This window comes from Colias eurytheme, chromosome 28 (genome assembly GCF_061535395.1).
Source record: "Colias eurytheme isolate Ceu_HAF_F1 chromosome 28, ilColEury1 Martin Lab GWU primary, whole genome shotgun sequence".
Lineage (NCBI taxonomy): Eukaryota > Metazoa > Arthropoda > Insecta > Lepidoptera > Pieridae > Colias > Colias eurytheme.
In genome coordinates, this window is record NC_143007.1 from 1,381,039 (window position 1) to 1,408,236 (window position 27,198).

The following is a 27,198-nucleotide window of genomic DNA, read 5'->3' on the forward strand; positions in this document are numbered from 1 at the left end:
TCCAACTTGAGAGATAGGATAGGTTTTATCCCGGAAATCCCACGGGAAAGAGAACTATGCGGGGTTCTCTGTTAAAACGCGGGCAAAGCCGCGGGCGGAAACCTAGTAGATTATATTATATTTACGATAGATCACGATAGATTTTTACGACGCGATGCCGCAACGCAGTGTTGTGGCCTCGCCCTTAGTTCATGCTACAGATTTTGATGCGATTTTCACTATTATTTCTGTAGATTTACCTATAATTATTTAATACTACCTAATTAAAATTATAATTTATCAATAATAAAGATTTCAAAACTTTCATGATTACTGTTATTCTATAATAATTTAATAATTTTAGAAAGCTGAAGATTGTTTGTTTGAACCCGCTAATCTCGGGAACTACTGGTCCGATTTAAAAAATTGTTTCGGTGTTAGATAGCTCATTTATCGAGGAAGGCTATAGGCTATATATCATCACGCTAAGACCAACAGGAGCGGAGCAATGCGGGTAAAACCACGAAGCACAGCCAGTATATATGCTATTTATGTTAGTTTCAACTTTACACCCCGAACCAAAATAAAATATATATTAATAAAACATTAGATTATTGCTATATCTATGAGAATACGCGTAATTCTTATAATATCGTCACAATAATAATATAAACTTAGAAATAAAAACTGGACGTTAAAAATATAGGATAAAATTATATATTCCTCCATAATTATTCATAAACTAAAAATAAAATATAGAATATTAAAATGTATATAGCTCTTAAACTAAAAACCTGTGACGGTACAGTCGATGAAAAAAGTGTTGTTTTTAAAATGTTAATTCTGGTAACTTTTTGTCGTTTTTTAACAGACTACAGAAAGAAACTATTTTATTTCAATGGTAAAAGAATTGTTTGAATCGATAAAATAATTTATTTATATTAATTTTTTTTTCCAAATAATTATATTTTTTATACTAAACAATCACGTTTAACCCAGTTTTAAAATTATTTCTTTTAAAATTACACAAATCTTAAATATTTATTCACATTTTTAGTAATTTAAACTGAAAAAAAAAAAACCCTTTTCCATCGACTGTACACACACACCAACATACGCTATAAAAAAAAAAATAAAAAAAACAACTTAATAATCACAGATTATCAAAAACTCCACCAATATAATACTTTTAAATGCCAATTTAATAATATTTTTTTTAGTCTAAAATTTAACGTGATTTTTATAATAATTTTAATTAAAAAAAATGTGTTCAGACACACGCTTGACCTTTTTTATTTTAAGTATTCATTTATTTTTTATACAATTCTTTTAATTTCACATAGATGGTAGAATAAACCTTGAAAAAGGTTTAAATAATTATTATTTTTTATTTTTTGTGTCCAAACACATTTTTTTTTTTGGAAAATATATGAATATCTATTAATAATATTTAATCAGGAGGTAAATAACTGAAGAGCTTGTATTTATCCCGTATGTACGGCCGGACGTCATCTTTCTGTGAACAAAGATATATTCATTTTATATGTGCACACAAACAAACATACAAACAATATGACATTTGTAAATGTTACATTCATACGCATTTTGGTATCTCACTTTTATTTTGAAATTGTTGTTTTATAATTTGTTGTTGAAGTAATTTTTGAATATTTTAATATATATGTATAAATCTCGTGTCACAATGTTTGTCCTCAATGGACTCCTTAACCACTTAACCGATTATAATAAGATTCGCACACCATGTGCAGTTCGATCCAACTTGAGAGATAGAATAGTTTAAACATGTAGGTACCACGGGCGAAGCCGGGGCGGACCGCTAGTTATTATATATTTTAGATCCGTTGTGACGTTAAAGAAGGACAAACAAACACACTTTCATAGTATTTTTTAATGTTTTACGCGAGTATCATTTAGAAATTAAAGATTTTAACGGATTTATAATGAATAAATCGCGTTTAAAATCCGCTAAAAATCTTTAATTTCTAAACACTCATAATAATATTAAAGTCTAGATAATAAAACTCACAGTAGCCAAATGTTCAAGAAAGGGGATCAGTTTGAGCAGCTCGTTGTCACTTTTATCCACGAACCAGCTATCTATTGGGATGCCATTTTCAAGTTGATAGCCGAATGCCTGCAAATTATATTTATTATTACTATTAAAAATCATTTATTTTTGAAGTGAAAACTTCTTTAGCGGAGTTGAGCACTATTTCTGTAATGGGTATAAAATGATAAACTCGCGTCAGGACACGTGACCTGATCGAGAAAGCGTAAGACGGATACCATTCCAAAATATCAAACATGCTCAACGTTAATAATCAAGTTTTCACTTCTGCCGGTACTCCCCCAGTGCAACCCGTCTTTTTTTTATTTATTACACTTTATTTATATATAATCAATAAATAACATGAAACAATAAAAACATAGGGTACTAGAAAGATGTAGCAATTAGCGGCCTTATCACTAAGCAGTGATCTCTGCCAGGCAACCACCAAAATTAATTAGTTTTAATGTTGTGGTAGAAAAAATTGCCAAAAACGTTGAAAACTTGGGAATTTTATGAAAAAATTGTGAATAACCTGGAAAAGTCGAACCTTAACAAAAGCCTTAAATTTTCTAAGGGTTATCTTTACGGAACAATCTAATCTTACTAAGCTTTTCCCTTGTGTTATGGAAACTAGATGGCTGATAAACATACATATATATTTTAAATACATACTTATATAGATAATTAACACCCAGACACAGAGCAAACATCTATGTTCATCACATACATATTTGCCCCGGGTGGGAATCGAACCCACAACCTCTGGCTTCTAAGCTAGGGTCACTAACAACCAATCCAACCAGTCAATCGAATATATATTATATATTTATAGATCCAATTTACAGGCAAATACATGTATTTCTATATCTTTGATTGCAAAAAAAACAACAATAAATCATATTAACCTGCGGGCTATTATCAACGATGACAGTCTTGCGTAGATCACGGCCGAGGATCGATAGATCCTTCACATAGTTGCCATTCACGAGGAGACAGTGCTCACGGAACAATCTGGAAATTTTTATATATAATAATAAAAAATAATAAAATGGTCTTTATTTGTTTCTCACAACATTAGAAAGGTTACAAAAACTTATTAATACTACACAATGTACAGTAGAAATATAAATTAATTATGGTTTTAAAATAATAATATATTATTGGTGCTGTTTAAATCGCTTATTTAAAGGCCGTTTAAAATAATCAGTGGTTTTAAAACATTCATGAACACTTTATTTCGTGGATGTAATGTTAAAAGTCTGCCCAAGACACACCAAGGCAGAGTTCTTCATTGGTCAATTTTTGTACATCGATGGTTATAAATCATTATAAACCGTAAATAATATCTCGCGACACGCGTGAAAGTAATTGCGCGGTCAATTGGTGTTCCTTATAGTCACATATAGTCACTTACCGGTACTTAATCCATCGTCGTCTTGGATCCAAAAGATCTAGAAGCCGATCTGCATACACACGCTTACTAGCAGTGAATAATATCACTTCGTAGAGACGGGACACACGTGATAGGAAATGGGCGAAATGTGGTCGAGTACGGACGAATACCTGTTGATGAAATAGAAATTTTAACTTCAAAAATAAAGGAATGTTTCACTTTTCAAAAAAAAATGTGTGCGTATACTAGTGTACACACGTAAGAAGTGAAACTTCTTTATGACCTTATTTTTCAAAAAATAATTTACTATATGCAACTTTACAGAAATACGTCGAATCACGCGTGGTGGAAAAAGATGGCGCGTAACGGAAAAATGTCACGCGTAACGAAAAAATGTTACACTAAATTTTTTTCCAACCCCGATAAAGAAGTTTCACTTCAATAAAGGAATGTTTCCTTTCAGCAAAATTTGCTATCTCCAGTATTTCAGTACTTTCTCTCTAGGGCCCATCGAAAATTTCCACACTGTATAATTATGTTTAACTTATAGCATTACTAGCTTTCCACCCGCGGCTTCGCCCGCTTTGTCTAAAACCTAATAAATTATAATATACTAAAACCTTCCTTTTGAATCAATCTATCTATTAAAAACCGCATCAAAATCCGTTGCGCAGTTTTAAATATTTAAGCGTAAAAAGGGACATAGGGACAGAGAAAGCGACTTTGTTTTATACTATGTAGTGATATTCTTACCGTATATCGACAATCTTGAAAGAGCACGGGGAAATGGAAACTCGCATCTGGCAACTCTTGAAGCGAACAATGCACTAGTGTCTCGTCTAAATCTAAAACCTGTGAAAATACATTTTTTTTTAATTTTTCCTTAGTAATTAGAATTTCAATATTAAGTGGATATGGTTGTTTAGAGCTAGGGTATTTCGTGTTGAATATTATTTTATGGTTTCATTTAGTTTATAAGTTGTATTGTTTTTCATATTAGTTTTTCTCTTATTCATAATGAGAATCAATCAATGAAATAGATGCACTATCCAATAATTAGAAATTTCTATGAATACGATATAATAATTTAAGAACTAATTATATACATAAATTTGATAAATTGTTTATTGTCAATAAATGATGATCTTCCTAAAATATTTTAGTCAATTATTTGATACTATAATAAGTTTTTTTGGACGCACATTCCCATTTTATTTTCTTAAATCGTTTTACTAAATTACCAGATGGATAATTTTAATACTGAAGCTTATGGCTGTTCCCAATATCGTATCTATCTTCGGTTTGACCCTACTAAAGATAGAAAATGCTATCTTTTGTTTTGGCGTGTCCCAATAAGCTTACTAGCGATAAGCTAAACTATCTTTGATCGCTATCTATCGTCTGGAGGACTAACTGCTTACTAGAGGTATATATTTTTCTCTTTTAATTTGTCTATTTGAGCGTCCCAATAACGTTTTGACAGCTGTCAGCCAGTAATGGCCGTTCCCAAGAAGCTTATATCTAATACACTGGAGATTTCAGTATGACCATTATGTCCCAACTTGCCAAGTTAGGTGTGAAAGGGATAAAAAAACATACAGGCGTCATTCAACGTCATATTTTCTTGTTACAAGTTAATGTTCATACTGAAATCTCCAGTTTATTAGATATAAGCTTCTTGGCCGTTCCCAATATCGTATCTATCTTACGATAGATAGAACTCTACTAGCTATCGGATATAGCTGTCTATCTATAGCCGTAGTTTGAATATTGGGAACGGCCAGCCAATTTCGATAAACTTACCAAACTGAAGTCAGGGCTGGTCCTAGTCTTCAAAGGTAGGGCTGGATATCTGGCCCTTAACGCTCCTGTAGCAACACTCTCTAGGGGTGGTAACTGAAATATATTCATTTGTTTATTAATTAACTAGCTGCTCCACGCGGTTTCACCCCCGTGGCTCCGCTCCTGTTGGTCTTAGCGTGATCATATATAGCCTTCCTCGATACATGGGCTATCTAACATCGAAAGAATTTTTCAAATCGGACCAGTAGTTCCTGAGATTTTCGCGTTCAAATTATCAAACAAACAAACAAACTCTTCAGCTTTATAATATTAGTATAGATTTAAATTCACTACTAAGTCCTACTAATATTATAAACGCGAAAGTGTGTAAGTATGGATGGATGAATGTTTGTTACTCTTTCACGCAAATACTACTGAACTGATTACAATGAAATTTGGTTTGTAGGTTGCTGAAGACATAGGCTACCCCGGAAATCCAACAGGAACGGTATTTTCTTTGAAAACTAGTCCTCTATAAAACTGATGTTATTGATACATACATATTATAATTGTAATATGTTATATCATTTTTCTGTTAAGTTAAATATCACATCGGAAAAGAAAAACAAAAATATGTATCACAATAATTATTACAAGCTAGCTAAGCATACTAAATGACAAATGAAAAATGTTGTGTGGTTTTATGAAACCACGGTAAAAGTGAAACTGTTGGAACAGTTCCGAACACTGCTTTGTGTAGCGCATGTCGCGTGACGGTCGGCTGCCGAGTAGGTATACCTACTTACAGTAGCGATACACGCGACATGCGCTACACAGACCAAACAGTTTGAGACGATGTAATAAAAGTTTCACTTTAATAAAATAAAATTATTATATTAACAACAATGTATTTTATTTAAACATTTATTTTCATTGGAAAAACTTGCCACAATTCTTATCACATCACACGTTCAGAAGACGCGGGTTCGAATCCCGCATCGTGATCGAATTATCTCCATTCTTAAAAATTTATGAATGCTATAACACTAAAATTTGACCGTCTCCTTGGTACAGTGGTTGACGCGTGAGCGTAGAACCGAGGGGTCCTGGGTTCGATTCCCGGTGGAGACGAAGAAAAATAAAATGTCTCGGTAGGACACAGAAGGCTGATCACCTACTTGTCCCTAAAAAAAAATCGATCAGTGAAACAGATTTATAATGCATCTGCCCCTTACCCCACATGGGGACATGGGACTTCACTTATAATAGTATTTATAATAATCTGAAAATATTTTATTTGCTTACCTGTTTAATAAACAGATATGGATCAAACGCCTCGGCCCATGATGAAATCTGTTCTGCGTCCACTCTTGTACTGCAAGATGTTATTACGTCCACTGCTTCTTCCTAAATACATATAAATAATATATTTTATAGTGTTGTTATTAAAATGCAGGCATGATAAAATTCAATTACAATTGTTATAACCGATTTTTTTTAACAAAATACTCTTCTTTCCAAAAATAATTGTATGGTGAAAATAATTATTTTTCTACACAGTTAATAATAAAATAATTAAGTCAAGAAATGAACAAGAAAGAAAAGATCCTCACCTCAATATCTGGTGTGATTTCATCATGACATGTCAATGAGTTTTCATCTGTAACTATGTCTGCGCTCTGCAACAAAAAATTGAATTGAAATAAAAAATATACAGAAAAAAATACTAATATTATAAATGCGAAAGTAACTCTGTCTGTCTGTTACTCAATCACGCCTAAACTACTGAACCAATTTTCATGAAATTTGGTATGGACATATTTTGATACCCGAGAAAGGACATATAGGCTACTTTTTATCCCGGGAAAATTACGCAATCCCGGAAATCCCACGGGAACGAGAACTATGTTTACAGAAAAAAGTATCAAAATTAACAGGAAAATAAGTTAGGATAGGTATTTCAATTTAATTTTAAATGAGAATAAATTTGCTCATGAGGTGGGAAAACAACCTGTCTTTCGCTTTTATTCTCTTGACTACGCGTGTAAAGTCGCGGGCGAAACCTATTAATATTTTCATTCAATAATTAATTATAGTAGACTAGCTGTGCCCCACTGTTTTACTTGCGGTAAAAGAAAGAATATCTATAATAGCTTCTGCGTTATTCTGCTACAAAAGCTACATCAATGCAAAGTGAAAATTTCTTGTGTATTTCGCGTACCGAAACAAACATTATAAGAAACGTTAGTCGTTGTGGAAGTTACAGTCGGGGCGGGACGAAGGCGAATAAGCGTGGCGTCTACCGTTACACATACATGCTTAAAGAATTCAAATAATGTGAGTCAACTTTTTTATTTCCATACTGTGTACTATAATAGTAATTTATATATAAGATCATATAATTTTTGCAATGTTAATACATTTTACATAACAAACATCTCCATAGTGTACATACATACATACATACGCAGTTGCTCGCTAGGCTGCTAGGCGCGTACCGTATATACAGAGGCGCCGATGCGCTCTACGAGTGACGATAGAAAAATTAATGGCTACAGCAATATCATACAAATTAAAAGTATCGTCAAAAAAGTGGTTTTTGCTCGAAAGATTAATAAAAATAATGAATGAAATACTCTGTAATGTACATACATAGAAAGATAGTATCATACATTGTTGATTGTTGCGATTGCTTATAATAGAGATGAACAATTATTTATGTATTAGTAACAAATAGTTCACAATTTTATTATGACTGACCGGTTGGCTTGGTTGGTAGTGGCCCTGCCTTCCAAGCCAGAGGTTGTGGGTTCGATTCCCACCCGGGGCAAATATTTGTGTGATGAACATACATGTTTGCTCTGTGTCGGTTGTTAATCACTACATAGTATAAAACAAAGTCGCATTCTCTGTCCCTATTTCCCTATGTCCCTTTGTACGCTTAAATCTTTGAAACTACGCAACGGATTTTGATGCGGTTTTTTTTAATAGATAGAGTGATTCAAGAGGAAGGGTTATATGTATAATAACATCCATTAAATAGTGGAGAAGTACTGTTATTTTTGAGGTTTCTAATGTTATGTCGTTTACGACATAACATTAGAAACCTCTATTATAATTACATTTTTATAATTATAATTACATTTTTGATTTTATAGAATTATTTATAATTACATTTTTTCCGCTTACATTGCAAACGCAGGCTGAACCCTACAAGTTTTATCAAAATAATGTACTAAGTATTGTACACATTGAAAAGGTCTACAGAAAAGTCCGCGATGGCATATGTCTATCTCTTATGGATAACCCACAATAACTTTTTTTTTGTCATTTACTTTTTACGACAAATAATGGCTAATTTTCGAAGCGATTTTAACCAATACAGCATTAATCCTTAACCAATTAAATACCTTGAATACATTGTTCATTTAATATAGATCTATATGGCCCTTTACACCGTATGATTTAAGAGAATATTTTCGAAGATATTACAGATTTAAAAATTGCGGGACGTAGCGTTTGTCGCGGTACCGGCCGGCCGGGCCGCTGTTTTTATAAACAACGTTAAAAGTTTTTCTGTAGTGTATTTAGTATCAGCATTGCACCCGTGCGAAGCCGGGGCGGGTCGCTAGTTATCTATGTAAGTATTTATTTAAAATTATGTATGTTTATCAGCCATCTGGTTTCCATAACACAAGCGAAAGCTTAGTATGGGATCAGATCGTGCCGTGTGTGAAAATTGTCCTGAAATTATAACACTAGCTGCGCCCGCGTCTTCGTCCGTGTGAAATAGTGACTGCATAGTAGTTACTACTTAACATACAATCCACACTATATAATATTATAATATTATAATCTATACTAATATTATAAAGAGGAAAGGTTTGTAATTATGTATGTATGTATGTATGGTTTTCAGTTTTCACGCATAAACTACTGGATCGATTTTGATGAAATTTGGCACAGACAATCTTTAGACCCTGAGAAAGAACATAGGCTACTTTTTATTGCGAAATATGTACCACGGGCGAAGCCGGGACGGACCGCTAGTATATTATAAATGCGAAAGTAACTCTGTCTGTCTGTCTGTTACTCAATCACGCCTGAACTACTGAACCAATTTGCATGAAATTTGTTATAGATATATTTTGATACCCGAGAAAGGACATAGGATAGGTTTTATCCCGGAAATCCTACGGGAACGGGTTTTTCTCTGAAAACGCGGGCGAAGCCGCGGGCGGAAAGCTCTAATATAATACTTAAAATACATTAAATATTGATCAGTAGGATAACTCACCCATCCACTAGCCTCTGCGGCCAGACTCTGACTGATCTCAGCGAGGAAGCCACTACTGGGGCTAGCAGATAACGCTTCTAGACTCTCGATGGCTCCTTGGTCACATGTTGACGATATCTCACACTCCGAGTTGATATATGTCTCTTGTTCCAGGAGGGACACGAAATCGGGCTGTTGGGAGTTATTTAATTTATAGTATGTTGTTATATTATAAGAAAGAATCTTCCAAATACTGCAAATACCGTTAAAAAATAAAAAGACGTGTGTCACTCGGGGACTGCCGCGGTAAAGCTGTTGCATGCTATCGCTATGCCTTCAAGCCACACCTCCGCGCCCATCCCCGTGGGGAGCGTGAGGTTTTTTCGTTACGGAATTTCTCGATTCGGTCCCCGCGCTCAAGGCCCGCGATAGAAGCTATGCAATAGCTTAAAATAGTGTTTTTTTTTTTCAAGTAGATTAAACTGTCTGTTTCTTTAAAGTAATATACTTTAAAGAAAGATAGATTTCACGTTAAAGATATTTTATATTCACAAATAAATGTAACATGTTTATGTAAAATGTTAATGTATGTTTACAAGAATATAAAAAGCACATATAGAAACAAAACTACAATAAATATATTACCTGAACATATTTTTCATCTGTACTCAAGAAATCAGTACACACATCCAAATCATCAGTCGTTGAAGTCGGCTGATACATTTCTAAATCATTGCTCGACTTCCTGCGTTTCGTTAATCGTTTATCTGTCGACACTTTCCGTTGCACCTCCTTCTCTGTTGTCATAACTCTAGCTGCTTTATCTGCTAGTAAGTTTATATCTTCCTCTGTGAAAATGAAATAAATAAAATAAATAAATATTATAGGACATTATTACACAAATCAACCTAGTCCCACAGTAAGCTCAATTAAGGCTTGTATTGTGGGTACTAGGCGACAAGAAATATAATATTTAATAAATAAATATATAGATAATAACACCCAGACCCAAGAATAAATAATAATTGAGTTCATCACACAAATATTTGCCCTGACCGGGGATTGAACCCGGGACCGTCGGCTCAGTAGGAAATGAAATTAAATGATTTATTTCGCACGAAATGTGATAGATTTACAGATGTTGCATAATTCATTGTTCAGCACAAATCGCCAATTGATTGGCATGCAAAAATTAACAAGAGAATGTCAATGTCTTACTACATAAATATCATTTTTATAATAATTATACATGTCAACTATTATGTACCCTTTTTCACTTACAATTATATAATATACTAGAGGTCTGCCCCGGCTTCGCCCGTGGTACATATTTCGCAATAAAAGGTAGCCTATGTCCTTTCTCGGGTATCAAAATATCTTCATACCAAATTTCATGCAAATTGGTTCAGTAGTTTAGGCGTGACTGAGTAACAGATAGACAGACAGAGTTACTTTCGCATTTATAATATTAGTATGGATTATATTATGTCAATTATTACGCTTTTTACTATTAAATGTCTATTACTACAAATACAATTTAAATATAAGGAAATACCATTGATCAACTGAACGCAGTCTAAAGCCATGAAATCATTCAGGCAATCGTTAGGCAGGCATAGTTCCGTTGATTCAACATGTGTATCGGATTCTTCTTTGGGAAAATCAACAGTTGTTGTGTGAGGCTCGTACATCGTTACATCATTGTCTTCCGAATAACATGATGTTTCGGGCACTATGGGCGCTTTTGGCTTTATTTTCTTTTTAGGGCTCTCGTTTGACGAACTTATGGCTATTTTGTTCAGCCGTGGTGAGGGTGTACCCAATTGTCTTACTTTACGAATTGGGGAACTGTTTAATGACGCAGATTTCTCAGTTTTATCCATACGTCTAGTTTTTCGCGGGGAACTCAAAGCTGACGACACCGATTCAGTCTTTCTTAGCTCTCGGTTTAAAGAACTCTGCCGCAGTTGAACGCTGCGAGTTGTGCGAACATCTTTGATCTTATTTTTCGATGTTGTGGCTTTTTCCTTCAACTTAACAGTTGTTGATGATACTGCGTCCTTGTTGGAACTGCGGACGACAGTTTGAAACACTGGTTTCTTTACCTCCTCCCTCTTTTTAGACTCTACTGGTTTCTCCATTTTAACAATTTTTGTTCTCACTGGCCGTGTTTTAACTCCTAGTGAACGTTTCGAACGAGTGCAATGTATAACGGAATCTGATGATAGGATGTTATCATCATTCAATATCTCTTTCCACTTCTTCTTAACGAACGTTTGGTTCAATGATTTTTGTTTTACTTTGGTTACTTTTTGTGAAATTCGCTTTGAGAGCCGCTGCTCCCGCTTCTTACTTCTTAACCGCATCGCAATGATATGGTTTCAATTTATCTGAAATATGTTCCACATTAATTCAATTGTTTATTTTTTTTTATACCAATTCGAAAATGTTTTTTATATAGGATTCGAACTTGATTTTGACTTACATGATTTGTAGTGTTAGATAGTGTCCTTTAAAATATTTATGTGATATAAACGTAAATATTTATACATCACGAACCAAAAGAAACTACAAAATAATTTTCGTCTCGGCTGTGCGAGCGCTTCGGCGCGCGATGCTTCGCGCCCTTTTTTCTTTCACTTTTCACAACATTCTTTATAAACTTTTGGAAATTTATAACTTCACAAGTGCATTAAATAATATAAAAACACCAACAACTATGTTTTAAATCACTATAAGTTCAGAATTATTGCGATATAGTAATCGCAAAAATAAAAAAAAAGCGGCACTAGAACAGTATTGATTTATGCGCTGGGAAAGGGAAATTTAAATCACCGATGCGTATAATTTTATTCACTTATCTAACCAGACAAATAATTATATGACGGAAACAAAAGCATAGAGCTAACAATCGGTTTAATTTGATGTTAATTTTATATTGCAGAACACAAAGCTAAACAAATGTCAAAATGGCGGCGTTCCTTTTACATCGAATGACGTGTTTCCAAATAATCACACAGATGGCGCTACACCAAGCGCATGCGATTTGAATGGCTGTTTTAGAATAATTCCGAGGAATAATTATTATATTATACTAGCGGTCCGCCCCGGCTTCGCCCGTGGTACATATTTACGTTTTCTCTACATAAAAACCATCCTCGTACTTCAAGGAATATAAGAAAAAAAGAATTATCGAAATCGGTTCAGCCGTTCTCGAGTTATGCGCTTACCAACACATTTTGCGATTCATTTTTATATATAAGATTCGTTAAATTGATTATGTTTAATAACAACTATTTAATTAATAATATACTCAATGTTAAATGAATAGTAAATAAAAAAGTAAATAAAGATTAACCATATAAAACATAATTTAATATTGCACTTTAAGATTTGATCATGCAAGATTGATAAGCAATTTTAATAATTTTACTGACTGAAATGGTTAGTAGAAGTGTTTTTAATAATAATTGAAATATGAAACATTTTTCAAATATTGTTGATCTATCAGAGATTCTTACATCACCTTTAGTTCGAGAGCGGGTGAACCACGGGGTGAACGGATTTTAGAAAATGATCTAAGAAAATAATTTAGTGATGTTTGATTTATTAGTTACGTCCGTTATAAAATGTTAAAATTTGAAAAATTTATAAAAAAATTAACGACGACGAAACGGGGGTGAGCCGGCTGTTTCTTTAAATAAATGATTAAAATATTATTAATCGTACAGTACCTATATTTAGATACGTAAAATATGTTCAAATGTATCAAAAGCTAATGTATTTCGTAGGATCGGGGCTCACCCATATGTAAAAGTATTCTGTGTCCATTTTGTAATCTACGAGGTCAATATTTTATACTAAATGTGTTAAAAAATATTTTAATATAGATTCTTCATTTCGGAATTCATATTTATATCATTTCTAAACGATAATTGTCATAGACAATATACGTCAATAGATGACAGCGCTTGCCAAATTCAAAAATTTAACCTCCTGGAGCCTGCGGTCATATATATATTACATAAACAATAAAAAAATATTTCAACGCCATCTTTTGCGTATATGCGGGAATAATACCTCAAATCGATGTGGTGGTATGTCATCCACTATACTAAACGGTTTTTGGTTTTATAAGTGACAGTGATTTGAAGTATTCTGATTTCGAAGTTGACGGTGGCTGTGCGACGGCAAACACGTGGTCAGTAATCTTACATTTCTAGTGGAACCATTCGTATATTCCAGTATATCTTTGTATATCTAATGATAATAGATATTATTTCTGCAACCGCAATAGTTATTTTGTAAGATAAATCTAAAACTTGTGAAAAATATGAATGTTTTCTTTTATGTCATACTGGTAAGACATTTGGTCTCAATTCTTGCCAAATTGGTATTGGTTACTAGGGCCCCATGTATTACCTATATGACATTCTTTAGTTTATGTTACAGATTTTATTATAATTTTCAAGGATTATAAGATACTGAGATCTACCAACACCTGGATGAGTCAAATATTGACCTATATGATCCATAGGTCCATGGACCTCGAGTTTCTTGCCGGTTCTTCTCCATAGATACTGCTTTCCGAATCGGTGGTAAATGTTAATACTGTTGTGACGATTCTAAATTGCTTTTAGAAGAAGTCTAATTGAATAAATAAATGTTTGAGTTGAAGATAATCCCCCAAATGATACCGATGAAGCCGCCCAAATACCAGAAAATGATTCTTCTTCCATTCGTTCAATGAGTATGAGTCATTTCAGAACAGAATCGTCACTATGTATGTCATCTTCAGTTGTTGGCAGACCATCTCGGGGACGCACATGACGTGGTCCAAGCATAAGAGGAGGCTGACCGAGAGGATGGATTAGAAATAAGACCTAGGGGTGGATGTGACAATATAAATACACCGCCGCGCCGGTGCAAAATACTTGAACTGGTCGTTTATCACCCTTATAAATACCTATCTTTGAACCAAGGTACAAGAAATAGACGCAGAACAATGGATAGAATAATAAATATTTCGATTCAAGTTTAAAAATATATATAGTAAATAAAAAAATGTAGTTTTTCTTTATTTTCATAAACTTATTACACTTGGAATTGGGACCCCCTGTAATATATACATGACATAAAGAAAATCCAAGTTTTCCACGAAAGATTTTTTTTACCATTTTTTTTAATATCTATAATTGCATTAGAACAGATACAGCTAATTTTTATTAAAAAAGAAAGAGAAAAAAATCCTGGGTCTCAGGAGGTTAAACTTGACCGGTTTTTGTTTGTATTTGTATTTTTACTGCAATTAAATTGTTAACAACAATTTTTGAACTAATCAAATAATAATGCCTGCTTCAAATATTTCCTTATCGTCATCTAAACGAGAGGTATGTATAATTTTACATCAAAGTGAAAGTGAAAAAATTTTATATCTACTTACTAAATTAATAATTAAAGAATAAGTTGTATAAATGTATAGTTACTGTTATTTAAAAGAATATAATCAAAACAGCTCTGGGCCTCAAATTATCATAATATATATAAATGTCGTGTCACAATGTTTGTCCTCAATGGACTCCTGATTTATCCTAAATCACTTAACTGATTATAATAAAATTCGCACACCATGTGCAGTTCGATCCAACTTGAGAGATAGGATAGTTTAAACATGTAGGTATCACAGGCGAAGCCGGGTGGACCGCTAGTCATTTGTATAAGTTTCAAACATAAACTTTTATTTCTCGTAAAATTATCTAATCTATCTGTCTAATTATATTTACAGAAGAATGCAATGGAATTGACTCAAGAAATAGAATCTGTTCGAGCGTTGAATAGCAGCTTGCGGACATATTTGGAAAATTTACGTCAATATCGAAAAAACTTAAGTTCAATGAATGAAAATTGTAAACAACTTAGAGAAGTAAATACTCAGTGGATTGATACTCTTACATTAAAATAGCTTGAACATGTAACAAGTCGTTTATTTTTGTCTTCATAGTCAGAATATTTTGTTCCCATTGCAGAAACACAGGCCTATACTATAAGCGGTAAAATAAGACTTTTTTGTGTAGATATATAAGTGAAGTCCCATGTCCCCATGTGGGGTAAGGGGCAGATGCATACATATGTTTCACTGATCGATTTTCTTTAGGGACAAGTAGGTGATCAGTCTTCTCTGTCCTACTAGACCGATTAGATAGCCCATTTATCGAGGAAGGCTATATGGGCTATATATTATTATGCTAAGACCAACAGGAGCGGAGCCACGCGTGAAATCGCGAAGCGCAGTTAGTATAATAAAAATTGGTGCAATTATTTTTTAATTAGATGCGGAGGACTGTTTTATAATATGCAGTGATGTTGGTTTTCTTATGGGTCATATTCACAATGGGTAGCATTGGGCGAGTAGTCACAATTAGAGCAAGATCCCTGGGCTGCCAGACCACCTATTTTCTGACGGCTGAAATGTGGTAGTGTTAGTATGTGCTACCATCGTACGCCTGCATGGGTCGTTATATTGAACTCTTAGAATGTTTATGCGTTAAGGATGCATGCTCTAAATCCTACTAATACATAATATTATAAATGCAAAAGTTTCTGAGAATGGATGGATGGATATTTGTTACTCTTTCACTCAAATACTACTGAAACGATAACAATTAAATTAGTGAGTAGGTGTGGAGATTAAGACTAAGTACTTTTTATCCCGGAAATCCCACAGGAACGGGAAGGATGCGTGTTTTTCTTTGAAAACGTGGGCAAAGCCGCGGCAATCTAGTACCAATATAAAATTTTCCCCGCAACAAAGCATAATCATTGGCAATCTTGTAAAAATAACTTTTTCACAACATTTCAATCATATCTCTACGGATTAGACGTGTTAATAAGTTAATCGGTCATTATCAAACAATAAATATTCTTCGATAAAAATATTAATCATCTGTAACGCCATATCTTCGAGTGGAGCCATTGGAGCAATATTTTTGTATCTGTTCGATTTTTAAATGAATGCGTTTTTTCCCGCCGAAAGGATTTTAATCTGAATACAGCTCTTAAATTAACTTATTATTAGCTCATCTTATTTTTCAACATCTATGTTTTAAAGGATATTAATTGTATTTACTATTTATATCCGACTTTATCAGTAAACTATTTCCTGAATAATAGTTCGCGTATTGAAATTTTATTCATAGTTAAGCATTTATAACATTATAGTCTGTCCACTATAATGTATCTACAGACGCTCCGATTTGGTTGGTGCCAACCATCCGACCACGACCAAATCGGAAAGTGTAGAGAGCGGTCGGTCCGACATAATTATTATTAATATTGGTTTGACGTGGTCGGATGCGCCGGCGGTACCGACCAAACCAACTTCCTATCCGATCCAACCAAATTGGAACGTCTGGAAGCTTTGTTCCGACCAAATCGGCTCATTCCATAGAGTAATATAGGTAATTGGCTCATTCACATTCGCAACGCCGCCGGTGTAGGACGTCAACATGAACGCCGAGGGAGTTACGGTCACCGAACGTGACATATTAATAAAATTGCTGGAACTATATAAAGACTTTCCTTGTTTGTGGGACTTAAGTAACAAAGATTACTCAAATAGAGATGCCAGAAATCAAGCGTATTTTATTATGTTAGAAGTATTAAAAAAAATTGACAGTGCGGCTACATTAAAAACCTTAAAAAATAAGTTGTAAGAGCCGCATATGACTGTAATTTTCTCTATTTCTATAGTAGAATTTAGCCCATTCTCTTCGTACTATGGTCAACTGACATATTACTCTATGGTCAACTGACAGCTGGAAGGCCAACCGTCGGACAATCTGTAGCAATGTTGGAATGGTTGCCTTGTCGGTTCCGATTTGGTTGGCACCAACCAAATCGGAGCGTCTGTAGATGCTAATTGCTTTTTGACAGCTCGACGGGTGATACCAGAAGTGATGTTCAAAAGATTATCGATTGTGATACCATTTCAATTATAAATTCAAAATATTATCATAAATCGAATCAGGTACGTAAATAATAATTACAACGTAAACGTACTAATAAGATATGTAATAATAAGACCACATATCTATGCATTGTATGTTAAAACTAAACTAAACTAAACTAATATTTTATTATTTATTGGTTTCTATTTTACAATTTTGTTGTCTTTACGTTTAAAATAAATAACTTAATAGAAGAGTTTTTCTGTATCGGATATAATATTTTACAGAGTATTTCTATCGATTATTTTAATCTATCGACCCAGCATTGAATAATTCTGTGTAGGCATCACTAAGTGGGCGGGACCTGTCCATGAAGTTCGGTTTATTTGTATGACATTTTAACATAGACAATATTATACAATCCTACATGGGCGTGAAGCTGTCAAAAAGCAAATAATATAATGGACAGAGTATAGTAGAATAGTTAGTAGGTTTTATTTTTATAACTAGCTTTCCGAACGCGGTTTCGGCCGCATTGTCTAAAACTTAACAAATTATAATTTAAGCATACCTACCTTCTTTTTGAACCACACTATAGAAAACCGTATCAAAATCTGTTTCGTATTTTTAATCATTGAAGCATAGTTAGATACGGACAGACAGACAGCGGGAAGCGACTTTGTTTACAATATGTAGTGATAGTCGCAGTATTATATACTAGATTTCCGCCTGCGGCTTCGCCTGCGTTTTCAAAGGAAAACCTGCATAGTTCCCATTCCCGTGAGATTTCCGGGATAAAACCTATCCTATGTGTTAATCCAAGTTACCCTCTATATGTCTGCTAAATTACATTGTAATCGGTTCAGTAGTTTATGCGTGAAAACCAGACATACATAGGTACATAATTACAAACCTTTATAATATTAGTATTAGTTAGTTCTTTAAAGAAACGAATCTTCAATGGCGGCGCTTATCATTCCCTCTCGCTCACACACGGCCGTACGGTATGCAAAAAAAAAATGGAAAAATAAAATCACTAAAATGTATTTGATTTTCCCTATAATTATTTTTTATCATAAATTTACAATGACAATTATGCATTTGCGAAAGTAAATAATGTTTTATTGGAATTTGACAAAATATGTTCTTTGGGAAAAGTTGTTCAGTTTTATGGGCTTATTACAAGTATTATGGGGATTTTATTACATTCTGTATACGTAAATATGATAATTCATATAAATACACAAATACAATAACAAAAAAGTTTGTCAACAAACAATTTGAAATAATTAATAAAATAATTATCAATTTACGTTATTTTTATTTTCTTTTTTGATGATCCTACCATCTGTCAAAGTCAGCTTTGGCCGCCATTGAAGATTCGTTTCTTTATTGAACTGACTAATATAGATTAGTATTTCTGTATAGCGACGTACTAAACGGTTAACCAAGTTTAAGGCTGCGTTTCCACCAGAGATGAGCGAGGATGCGTAGCAAGGGATGTGTTTGTAAAGAACCAATAGTATCGCTTCATTTACCACGCCTCAGTCGTCACAACTCGGGGCCGTATTATGACCTCTTATTTCCAGACAGTTTACGCCGTCTGGCCAATTCATATAATACCATAAGCTAGTTACTAGTTATTATTCTGTGCCATAAGTAACCATGGCTTTCCAGTTACCTACAGTACATAATTTACCAGTCAGTTCAATTCACGACGTAATCTGTCTGTAAATAAGAGGTCATAATACGGTCCCAGCCCAGCTCAGCCGTGATAGATTTTTGCGCATACAAAACAAACAACGGCGACTATCAAAGCCCAACAAATAAATATAAATGATGTTCATTAAAAATTTATAGCCTTATAAATAAACTGATTGATTATTTTTATAATACCAATAATAATACAAAAGCATTTGTGACACAATAAAACATATTTGGTTTAACATTATGAATTTATTAATTGATTACTTCCTATAAGTAATCGAAAGTATGATAAATGTAATGGAATTTTAACAATATTTTAACAATAGGTAGGTATTTTAACTGCGGAGTGCGGACGTAGTTATAATCATTCATTCAGCCACTTTATTAAGCTAGGATATTCAGGAAACGGCAGCTTAACTAGCTTTGACATAATATATTGCCTAATTACTAATGTATTAGCACAGACTAATAATAATAAACTACGGTTAATAGTAAAAAAATAAAAAATAAATTGCTGATTTTCGGCGGTATGGCGACCATTTGGAACTGTCTGAAAAGTATGGCATGGCGATTTTCGTACATGGCTGCAGGTCGATGATTACCTGTGCAAAAATTAGCCTGGTACAAATGGTTGAATTGTTTTTTTTTAATCAACGCATTCACGTCGGTATGGCGGGCTGTAAGTCACACCGGAAAATTATGGCATACTTCTTTTTTATGGGCTATCGGTAAATCCTAAAATGTTTGTGTTACAAATCGTTCGATTTCCGTAATTTATCCACGCGACTAGTCCCCCGGTACCAGCGTTCTGACCATCATTTTTCTTTTTGTAATTGCGTACTAAGACCCGTGTAGAACCGCCAACCTGTTACAAACGACCCAAAATTTTGCGTCAGTATCTCCCGGCCTATATCTAGTGTTCCCGCAGCACAATTCGGGTATCGAATGTGTGTTCCATCGCGAAACGTGCAGTGGAGCGCAGGAGACAGGCTTTACAATTACTAGTTAATGCTCTAAGGCCTAAGCTTTACAATGAGGCGGACTTTCAACAAATTATTTTTAGATTTCCGGAAAACTTGGATTTCAGAATCATACTTATCTAGCCAACAATTAATTATCTACGCGAATAAATAATAGTAATCAATAGTTGCTTAAACCTTAATCTATTGATACCGAATTCTATGTAGGTAGGTAATTTTTTGATCCGCAAGAGAATTATTTAAAACGTAATTTATTATTTTTCCGCTACTTTTATTAGATAAACAATGATGAGGCAATTGTTATTATTTTAGTACATTCTCTACTAGGATAGACTGCGCGCCACGTAGACAGAGAAAGGATTGGATTCTCTGTCTACGGCGCGCCATGTTGTGACGTCATAGCTGTTAATTCACACCATTATAGACTATACTATTTTATGTGTTTATACAAAAAAAACTAGATTAAACTAGATTCAAACTATTTAAAAATTAAATTAATCCCGACCCATACTATGAATGCAAAGTATATGTAGGTACTCTGTTTTCAGGTCTAAATTGCTCAACCCGTTTTTTGAATATAAATAAATGACTATGAAATAAATACATACATGAAATTCTGCGATAATTTATGTTATAGAAGATAATACAGTAATATACAGTAACGTAAGTAAAGTCACAGGCGAAAACTAGCTGACGAAGGAATTTTGCAATCAATTTGATTCATGTGAATACCTACAATAAAGACATCTTGATAATTATTGTTTTAAATGAATTTGATAAGAAGTGCAATGATTTGGTTAAGTGCAATAACTCATATAATTTAATAATGATTCATTTAGATGTCGGTGACATTAAAGATTATTTGTATGTATGTTCAGGGTAATCCCCGGAAGTGTTGAACTGATTTCGATGTTTTTTAAACTTGATAGTTTCATGCTTCAGTCTGCTTGGGATAATGCGTAGATAAATAGACATATTATTCAATATATTACGTAGATAACTAGCTGTGCCCCGTGGTTTTACCCGCATTGCTCCGCTCCTGTTGTTCTTAGCGTGATGATAAATTATAGCATAGAGAGCAGGCTATAGCCTTCGATAAATGGGCTATCTAACACCGAAAGAATTTTTCAAATCGTACCAGCCCCCCTAGACAAGTGGCTTTCTATTAGCGTAAAGTTCAATAGAATAGATTAAGAATGTATGAGATTGACGTAATCAATCGTCGTCGTCGTCGTAATCAAACGTCAATCTCATACATTCATAATCTATTCTATTGAACTTTACGCTAATAGAAAGCCACTTGTCTAGGGGGGCTGTAGTTCCTAAGATTAGGGCGTTAAATAATAAAAGTACGTTACTACATAGTAAATAGTTGAACGAACTAATATAGTAGGAACTACACGATCGGATTTAAAAAATACATAATATAATCTTGTGTTACAAAGTCGACATAGACCATCTCTAGAGGAAGGAGCAAAGAATGCAACCAATAGGAACGGAACATCACTGAAAAATGGGATAAATATTATTTTTGAGAATGGAGACGCTACGTTATTGACTTGTTGTTACTAATATAATATTTTAACGTAAATAAGTATTTACAATTGACAAATTAATAGACTGTTAAGCTTATCACTAATTGATAGCGGCAAAAATATTGTTTACACAAAAATTTCTTCCTCATATAAATTTATGGCTGAGATTATTAATTTATATTGCGTTCCATTCAAAAGTTTTAGGAATGTACAATTAGCGACAAAGGGTGTTTACGCACTGTGCTAATTGTTATCACTGTTTTATACAGTTGAATAAATGAATCATCTGCATTGTTATTTGTTCACAAGAACAATAGAACTTTAAACAAAAAAAAACTTGAGAAAAACTATCTACAAAGAGTACCTAACATTATCGATAAAGCAATGTTATTTATGCATATGCATATATTATATTTATTTTCATTTACACCCATAAAAAAATTAAATCTTGTAGAATCATATAATATTATTTAAATGGTTGTTTCTATACGCATTTGCATTAGGTACAAAACTAATGTATTTTTCATCGTATTATCGAAATATATTTAAAGATTGAACTTTAAAAATAAACGCTTTAAATTCCAAGAATAAGAAAGACATAACCATTGTCAATTGTTGTATTAGTGAATTATATTTAAAAAAAAATTGAAATCTTCAATCTATCAGCACATTTTCTGTTGTAGGTACAAGCAATATGCAAGAGCAATCTATAATTTTCGTTTATTTTGCGACTATAATGTACTTATTTTGATAGCTACGCCTACATACTAAGCATGTTTTAGAGAAGGCAATAAGTTTTATAATTGTAAGTATTAAGAATAAGAATAAAATAAATTTTATTCATTAGGATCTGTCGTATCCCTCTCAATCAGGCTGATGATAAAACTATCAAAACCTTTGCCTCTCACCCTTCGCCAGGATATATAAATTTTGCATGGCATGACAACAATTATTATCACCGCGATATCGCATCACACAGTGCGTAAACCAATAGAATATCCTTATCAAGATTAATCTTTATATAAAAGAAAAGGATTAACGAACACGACAAAATCAGTTTAGTGTGTTATCGTTTTGTGGATAGTGCAGTGCAGACATACAAAATGATCGGTGAGTTTAAAATATTAATTCACCATAATTTTGTTTACTTTTGAGGATTAAAAATAACTAGCTTTCCACCCGCAGCTTCGCCCGCGCAGTTAAAGAAAAACCCGCATAGTTCCCGTTCCCGTGGGATTTCCGGGATAAAACCTATTCTATTTCCCGGGGTAAAAAGTAGCCTATAAGTATGTTCTTTCTCGGGTATCAAAATATCTCTATACCAGATTTCATGCAAATTGGTTTAGTAGTTAAGGCGTGATTGAGTAACAGACAGACAGACAGAGTTACTTCGCATTTATCATATTAGTACTTATGGATAGGTTCGATTTCCGGTTTAATAAATGTGCAAAATAGTATTAATTATTTATTAATATGTAAAAAAATCTGTGCTATATCTAGATATTATTTTATAATATAGTTACTTACCCTAAAAAAAAAAATGTCTCGGTCTGGCAGGACACAGAAGGCTGATCACCTACTTGTCCCTAAAGAAAATCGATCAGTGAAACAGATGTATGCATAATGCACCTGCCCCTTACCCCACTACGGGGATACGGGACTTCACTTACCCTTAAATTGGGTAGGTATTAAAATATCGGACATTGTATGAGTACTTTTTTTATCAATCCATCCAAATTATAAAAAAAAAACTCAACAAAGAATCACGCTTCGTTGAATTTTTCGTTGATAGTGTTATCTTATTAAATCATATTTTGTAATAATCCTAAATTGCTACCTGAGCTACCTCTACTATTGTCTATTTGGGGGGGCAAGTATCTCGCCTCGCGGCGGTGTGAAAAAAAAACTCCGGCTGAGTGGCCAGACGGCCGGAGACCGGAGTCTAGGGCGACTGAGTGAGGAACCTTCGGACTATCCGAGCGTTATCCAGATTCCAGAAGGACTGCCCGCTGTATCCCCACCGTCATGGGCTTTACCGGTAAATCCAACCTCCTTAAATATTGTTTTAAGGAGGCAGGAACCAGCCCATTGTTATTATTAAGGTCTCTAGTTATTAAACCTAGAATAATAATAATTGGCACTTTATAATTTATTGGCACACAAAATTATGCAATAAGGTATTCAAACTCAAACATTTATTTATACAAAGACTTCTTCTAGAAGCACTTTTGAATCGTCATAAAATATTTTTAACATTTACCATTCATTTCTATGTATTTAGAGTTAAAAATAAGTCTAGAATGTTTTACATTTTCCAAAATATCTACGTGTTTCTATAGGTACATAAAATTCCATTTGTCCGAAACGGCTTAATCGATTTTTATGAAATTGTATGTGCTCGATAGGTCTGAGAACTAGTCGTTAACTATTTTCATGCCTCTGACTTCTAAGTGATAAATTTTATTATTTCATACTTTTATTAATTCAATTAAATTGAAGTTTGAACATTTAAATTAGCTTGTTAATTATTTTAACGTTTATGTGCCTTATATATTAAAAATAGCGCCATCTAGTTTCAAACTAAGGAAAGTTGAAAGAAAGAAAAAAAAACAACTATGGACGTATGGACTGTCTATATCTATTTTTTTTTTAATTTACAGTATACTTTCGGCATTATGTAATACTAGCTTTACACCAATCCAAGTTCCTCCTCTATGTGCCAATTTCATGAAAATCGGTTCAACAGTTTTTGCGTGAAGGAGTAACGAACAAACTTTCGCATTTATAATATGTATTAGTAAAATACATTAAAATTTGTTGCGCCAATGCATACGAACTAGGTAACACGCGTAGTTCTCGTTCCTGTGGGATTTCCGGGATAAAAAGTAGCCTATGTCTTATTCTGGGTTTTCAGCTACCTAGGTACATGCCAAATTTAATTGGAATCGGTTCAGTAATATTTGCGTGAAAGAGTAACATCCATCCATCCTCACAAAATTTCGCATTTATAATATTAGTAGGACAGATAAATATTGAAAACAAATAAAAAAGATATCAATTTACACAAATAAAACAAACGGCAAATTACAATATTTCATTTTATTTTTCTTGCATAAAATAAAATGCGCTGAATGAATAAAATAAGATTCGGAAATATTAACAAATTATTAAAATAAAAAAACAATTATCACCTCATAATTTTAACATCAATACATTCTCCACCTTCTAATTCCAACTCTTCCGCTGTCATCGAACCTAAAAACAAACAAATAAAGATTTAAAAAAAATGAATAAAAAACATGTGGTGAAGCTACAATCATTTTTTTAAATAACACATGAAATTATTGTAACCAATCCTTGAAATGTGTGCAAGGTTTGAATCAAATCTGTCTGTATAAAGTGGATCAAAATTCAAATCTGAGGGTGGCTGTACAGCTGCTTCAAGCAGTTACTGTACAGATACCAACGGCTTGAAGCCCCGACCGCGCGGTGAACTATGCCCATTCATTCACTGCCGTACACTGACTGCTCGAGCAGTCGCGACCGCTTCAAGCCATCAACTGCGCGGATTGTAGCAACAGCTCGAGCAGTCAACGACCGATCGCTCAAGCAGTCAACGAACGACCGCTCGAGCAGTCCGTGTACGTCGCTCAGCCGTTAACTGCTCGAGCAGTCTGTGTACAACCAGGCTAATAGAATCTCTTAACAAATATATACCAACACACAGGTGATACTTATATAAGTATGTTAAAAGCATGCTTAAATAACCTTATGAACCTTGGTAAGTGTACAAAGTTTGTAATCTATCCATTTAAAGTGGGTCAAATACTAAAGGAGTTGGTTACATACAAACATACAGGTAAATTTATTATTTATTATATTTAATTCAGGTAACAGACAATAAATTGTACAGACCCATAGGATAAATACCTTACAGACTAACATACATATAATAATTTAAAACTAAAACTATACACTATACACAATTCAAAATATTAAGCTAAAGCATGTATTAAAAAAGAGGAATTACTATGACACGATAAGCTTATTAAAATTAAATTATTTTAATGCTTATGTCCTGTCATTATGTCTGATTAGGCACTGATAATAATATTTTAAAAACATTCATAACTATAAATACAATACAATATTGGACATTTAAATTGCTAAAAGATAACTCGGTTATAAAACACTAATCTCTTGTTTTAAATAATATATAATTATCTACTATATAAAAATAAGTCGGGTTTTCCTTCCTGACGCTATAACTCCAGAACGCACGAACCGATTTTCACGGTTTTGCATTCGTTGGAAAGGTCTCGGGCGCCGTGAAGTTTATAGCAAAGAAAAGGTGTCTCTGGTGGCGAAACGGAGTTCGCCGGGTTTGCTAGTTGCAATCTAAAAATATAATAATCATAAAAACAATTACCTGTAATACAATCACCATCAAATTCAAATTTCAACTTATTCATAGGCACTTCTAAATGCTCCGCACACTTCGTAAACGCCTGTAACATTTTGTCTTCTAATTGAATTACAATCTCGAATGGTTTCTTTACATTTTGGCATTGGAACTTGAGTTTAATTCCTCTTATTTCTTTACTAGAATTCTCTAGAATCGGAACACGACTGTTGACTATGCCTCCATCTATAAACTTGGCTATGCTGTAATCTATGCTATCTGGAGTATCATCAGGTTTCAATATCCTATCGTTATAAGTGAGCAATAATTTATCAATACTGACATTTTCCCGTTTCGAAAAGAAATCAAATATCTGCGATAGCTTTTGGTACTTGCGTATCGTGAATTTGATTATATCCGAACTCTGCCAGTACACTTTGATCGATAACTCTTCATTCTCATCAATAATATCATCTATTATTTCTTGCGCTTTCGCCGTGGACGTGAACAATTCGACGTCATCAGACATATCTGGGTAATCTTCAGTGTTGCCGACGCTATAAGTAGGGTACATGTAGCTGTCCCTGCTTCGTCTAGGTGTTCTATTACCCCGAGCTCTGCTCCGGCTTCTAGCTCTGCCCCTAGCTTGGCCTCTAGCCTGCCCCCTAACCGGACTATCTGTTATCGTAATTGCACTTGTATTCGCGGCACTTCTCGTATTCAAAGATGGACAGGTATCGAGTAAACTATCCGATGTATCTAAGGATGTATTTCGTTTACCGCGACTACGGCCACGATTTGATCGTCCCCGGCCTCTTGGAGACTTTGTTGCACCGCGTCTACCTCTGGTAGTCTGTTTTTGTATAGAATTCAACGCTATTATTTGATCGAGTATCGTATCATCATCATCTAACGCAATAGTCTCGCTATCATTACATATAACTACAGTAGTTTCACTTGGAGCTGTGTTTTTGATTTCTGTAGAGGTGTTTAGCAAATTCGCGGTATCTATATTATCGTCGTGGTACTTGTTTTTCATGTTTTGCAACTTTTTCGATATGTTACCGTAACAGTCATCGTCCGAGTCTGACGAAGACATTTTAACTGAGAAAGTGCGTCAAATCAAG

The 27,198-nt window shown here is 33.8% G+C and overlaps 2 protein-coding genes across 2 annotated transcripts; both read right to left on the reverse strand.

Moving 5' to 3' along the window:
* Positions 1-961: 961 nt before the first annotated feature.
* On the reverse strand, positions 962-12,477 carry LOC149896455 (uncharacterized). The gene is made up of 12 exons (XM_090117553.1): positions 11,987-12,477; positions 11,057-11,891; positions 10,147-10,349; positions 9,523-9,693; positions 6,839-6,904; positions 6,531-6,632; positions 5,247-5,339; positions 4,197-4,295; positions 3,465-3,613; positions 2,956-3,061; positions 2,027-2,134; positions 962-1,495 (listed from the first exon to the last, which is right to left on the reverse strand). The coding sequence occupies exons 2-12, from the start codon at positions 11,865-11,867 to the stop codon at positions 1,430-1,432; spliced, it is 1,974 nt and encodes a 657-aa protein (XP_089973679.1). The 5' UTR covers positions 11,868-11,891; positions 11,987-12,477; the 3' UTR covers positions 962-1,429.
* A 12,273-nt stretch (positions 12,478-24,750) lies between these two features.
* On the reverse strand, positions 24,751-27,175 carry Rad60 (DNA repair protein Rad60). The gene is made up of 2 exons (XM_090117647.1): positions 26,099-27,175; positions 24,751-24,924 (listed from the first exon to the last, which is right to left on the reverse strand). Exons 1-2 carry the CDS (start codon positions 27,168-27,170, stop codon positions 24,857-24,859), a joined length of 1,140 nt encoding a protein of 379 aa, XP_089973773.1. The 5' UTR covers positions 27,171-27,175; the 3' UTR covers positions 24,751-24,856.
* Positions 27,176-27,198: the final 23 nt, after the last annotated feature.

What these genes read in the sequence shown, in the direction of transcription:
- LOC149896455 (XM_090117553.1), bottom strand. Translation starts at nt 11,867, where the DNA reads ATGCGGTTAAGAAGTAAGAAGCGGGAGCAGCGGCTCTCAAAGCGAATT. An exon ending in CAGATGAAAAATATGTTCAG is followed by an intron (nt 9,694 to 10,146) that starts GTAATATATTTA and finishes AACTCCCAACAG; the next exon opens with CCCGATTTCGTGTCCCTCCT. An exon ending in CGACGATGGATTAAGTACCG is followed by an intron (nt 3,062 to 3,464) that starts GTAAGTGACTAT and finishes AAAAATTTCCAG; the next exon opens with ATTGTTCCGTGAGCACTGTC.
- Rad60 (XM_090117647.1), bottom strand. Translation starts at nt 27,170, where the DNA reads ATGTCTTCGTCAGACTCGGACGATGACTGTTACGGTAACATATCGAAA. An exon ending in TGATGGTGATTGTATTACAG is followed by an intron (nt 24,925 to 26,098) that starts GTAATTGTTTTT and finishes GTTTGTTTTTAG; the next exon opens with GTTCGATGACAGCGGAAGAG.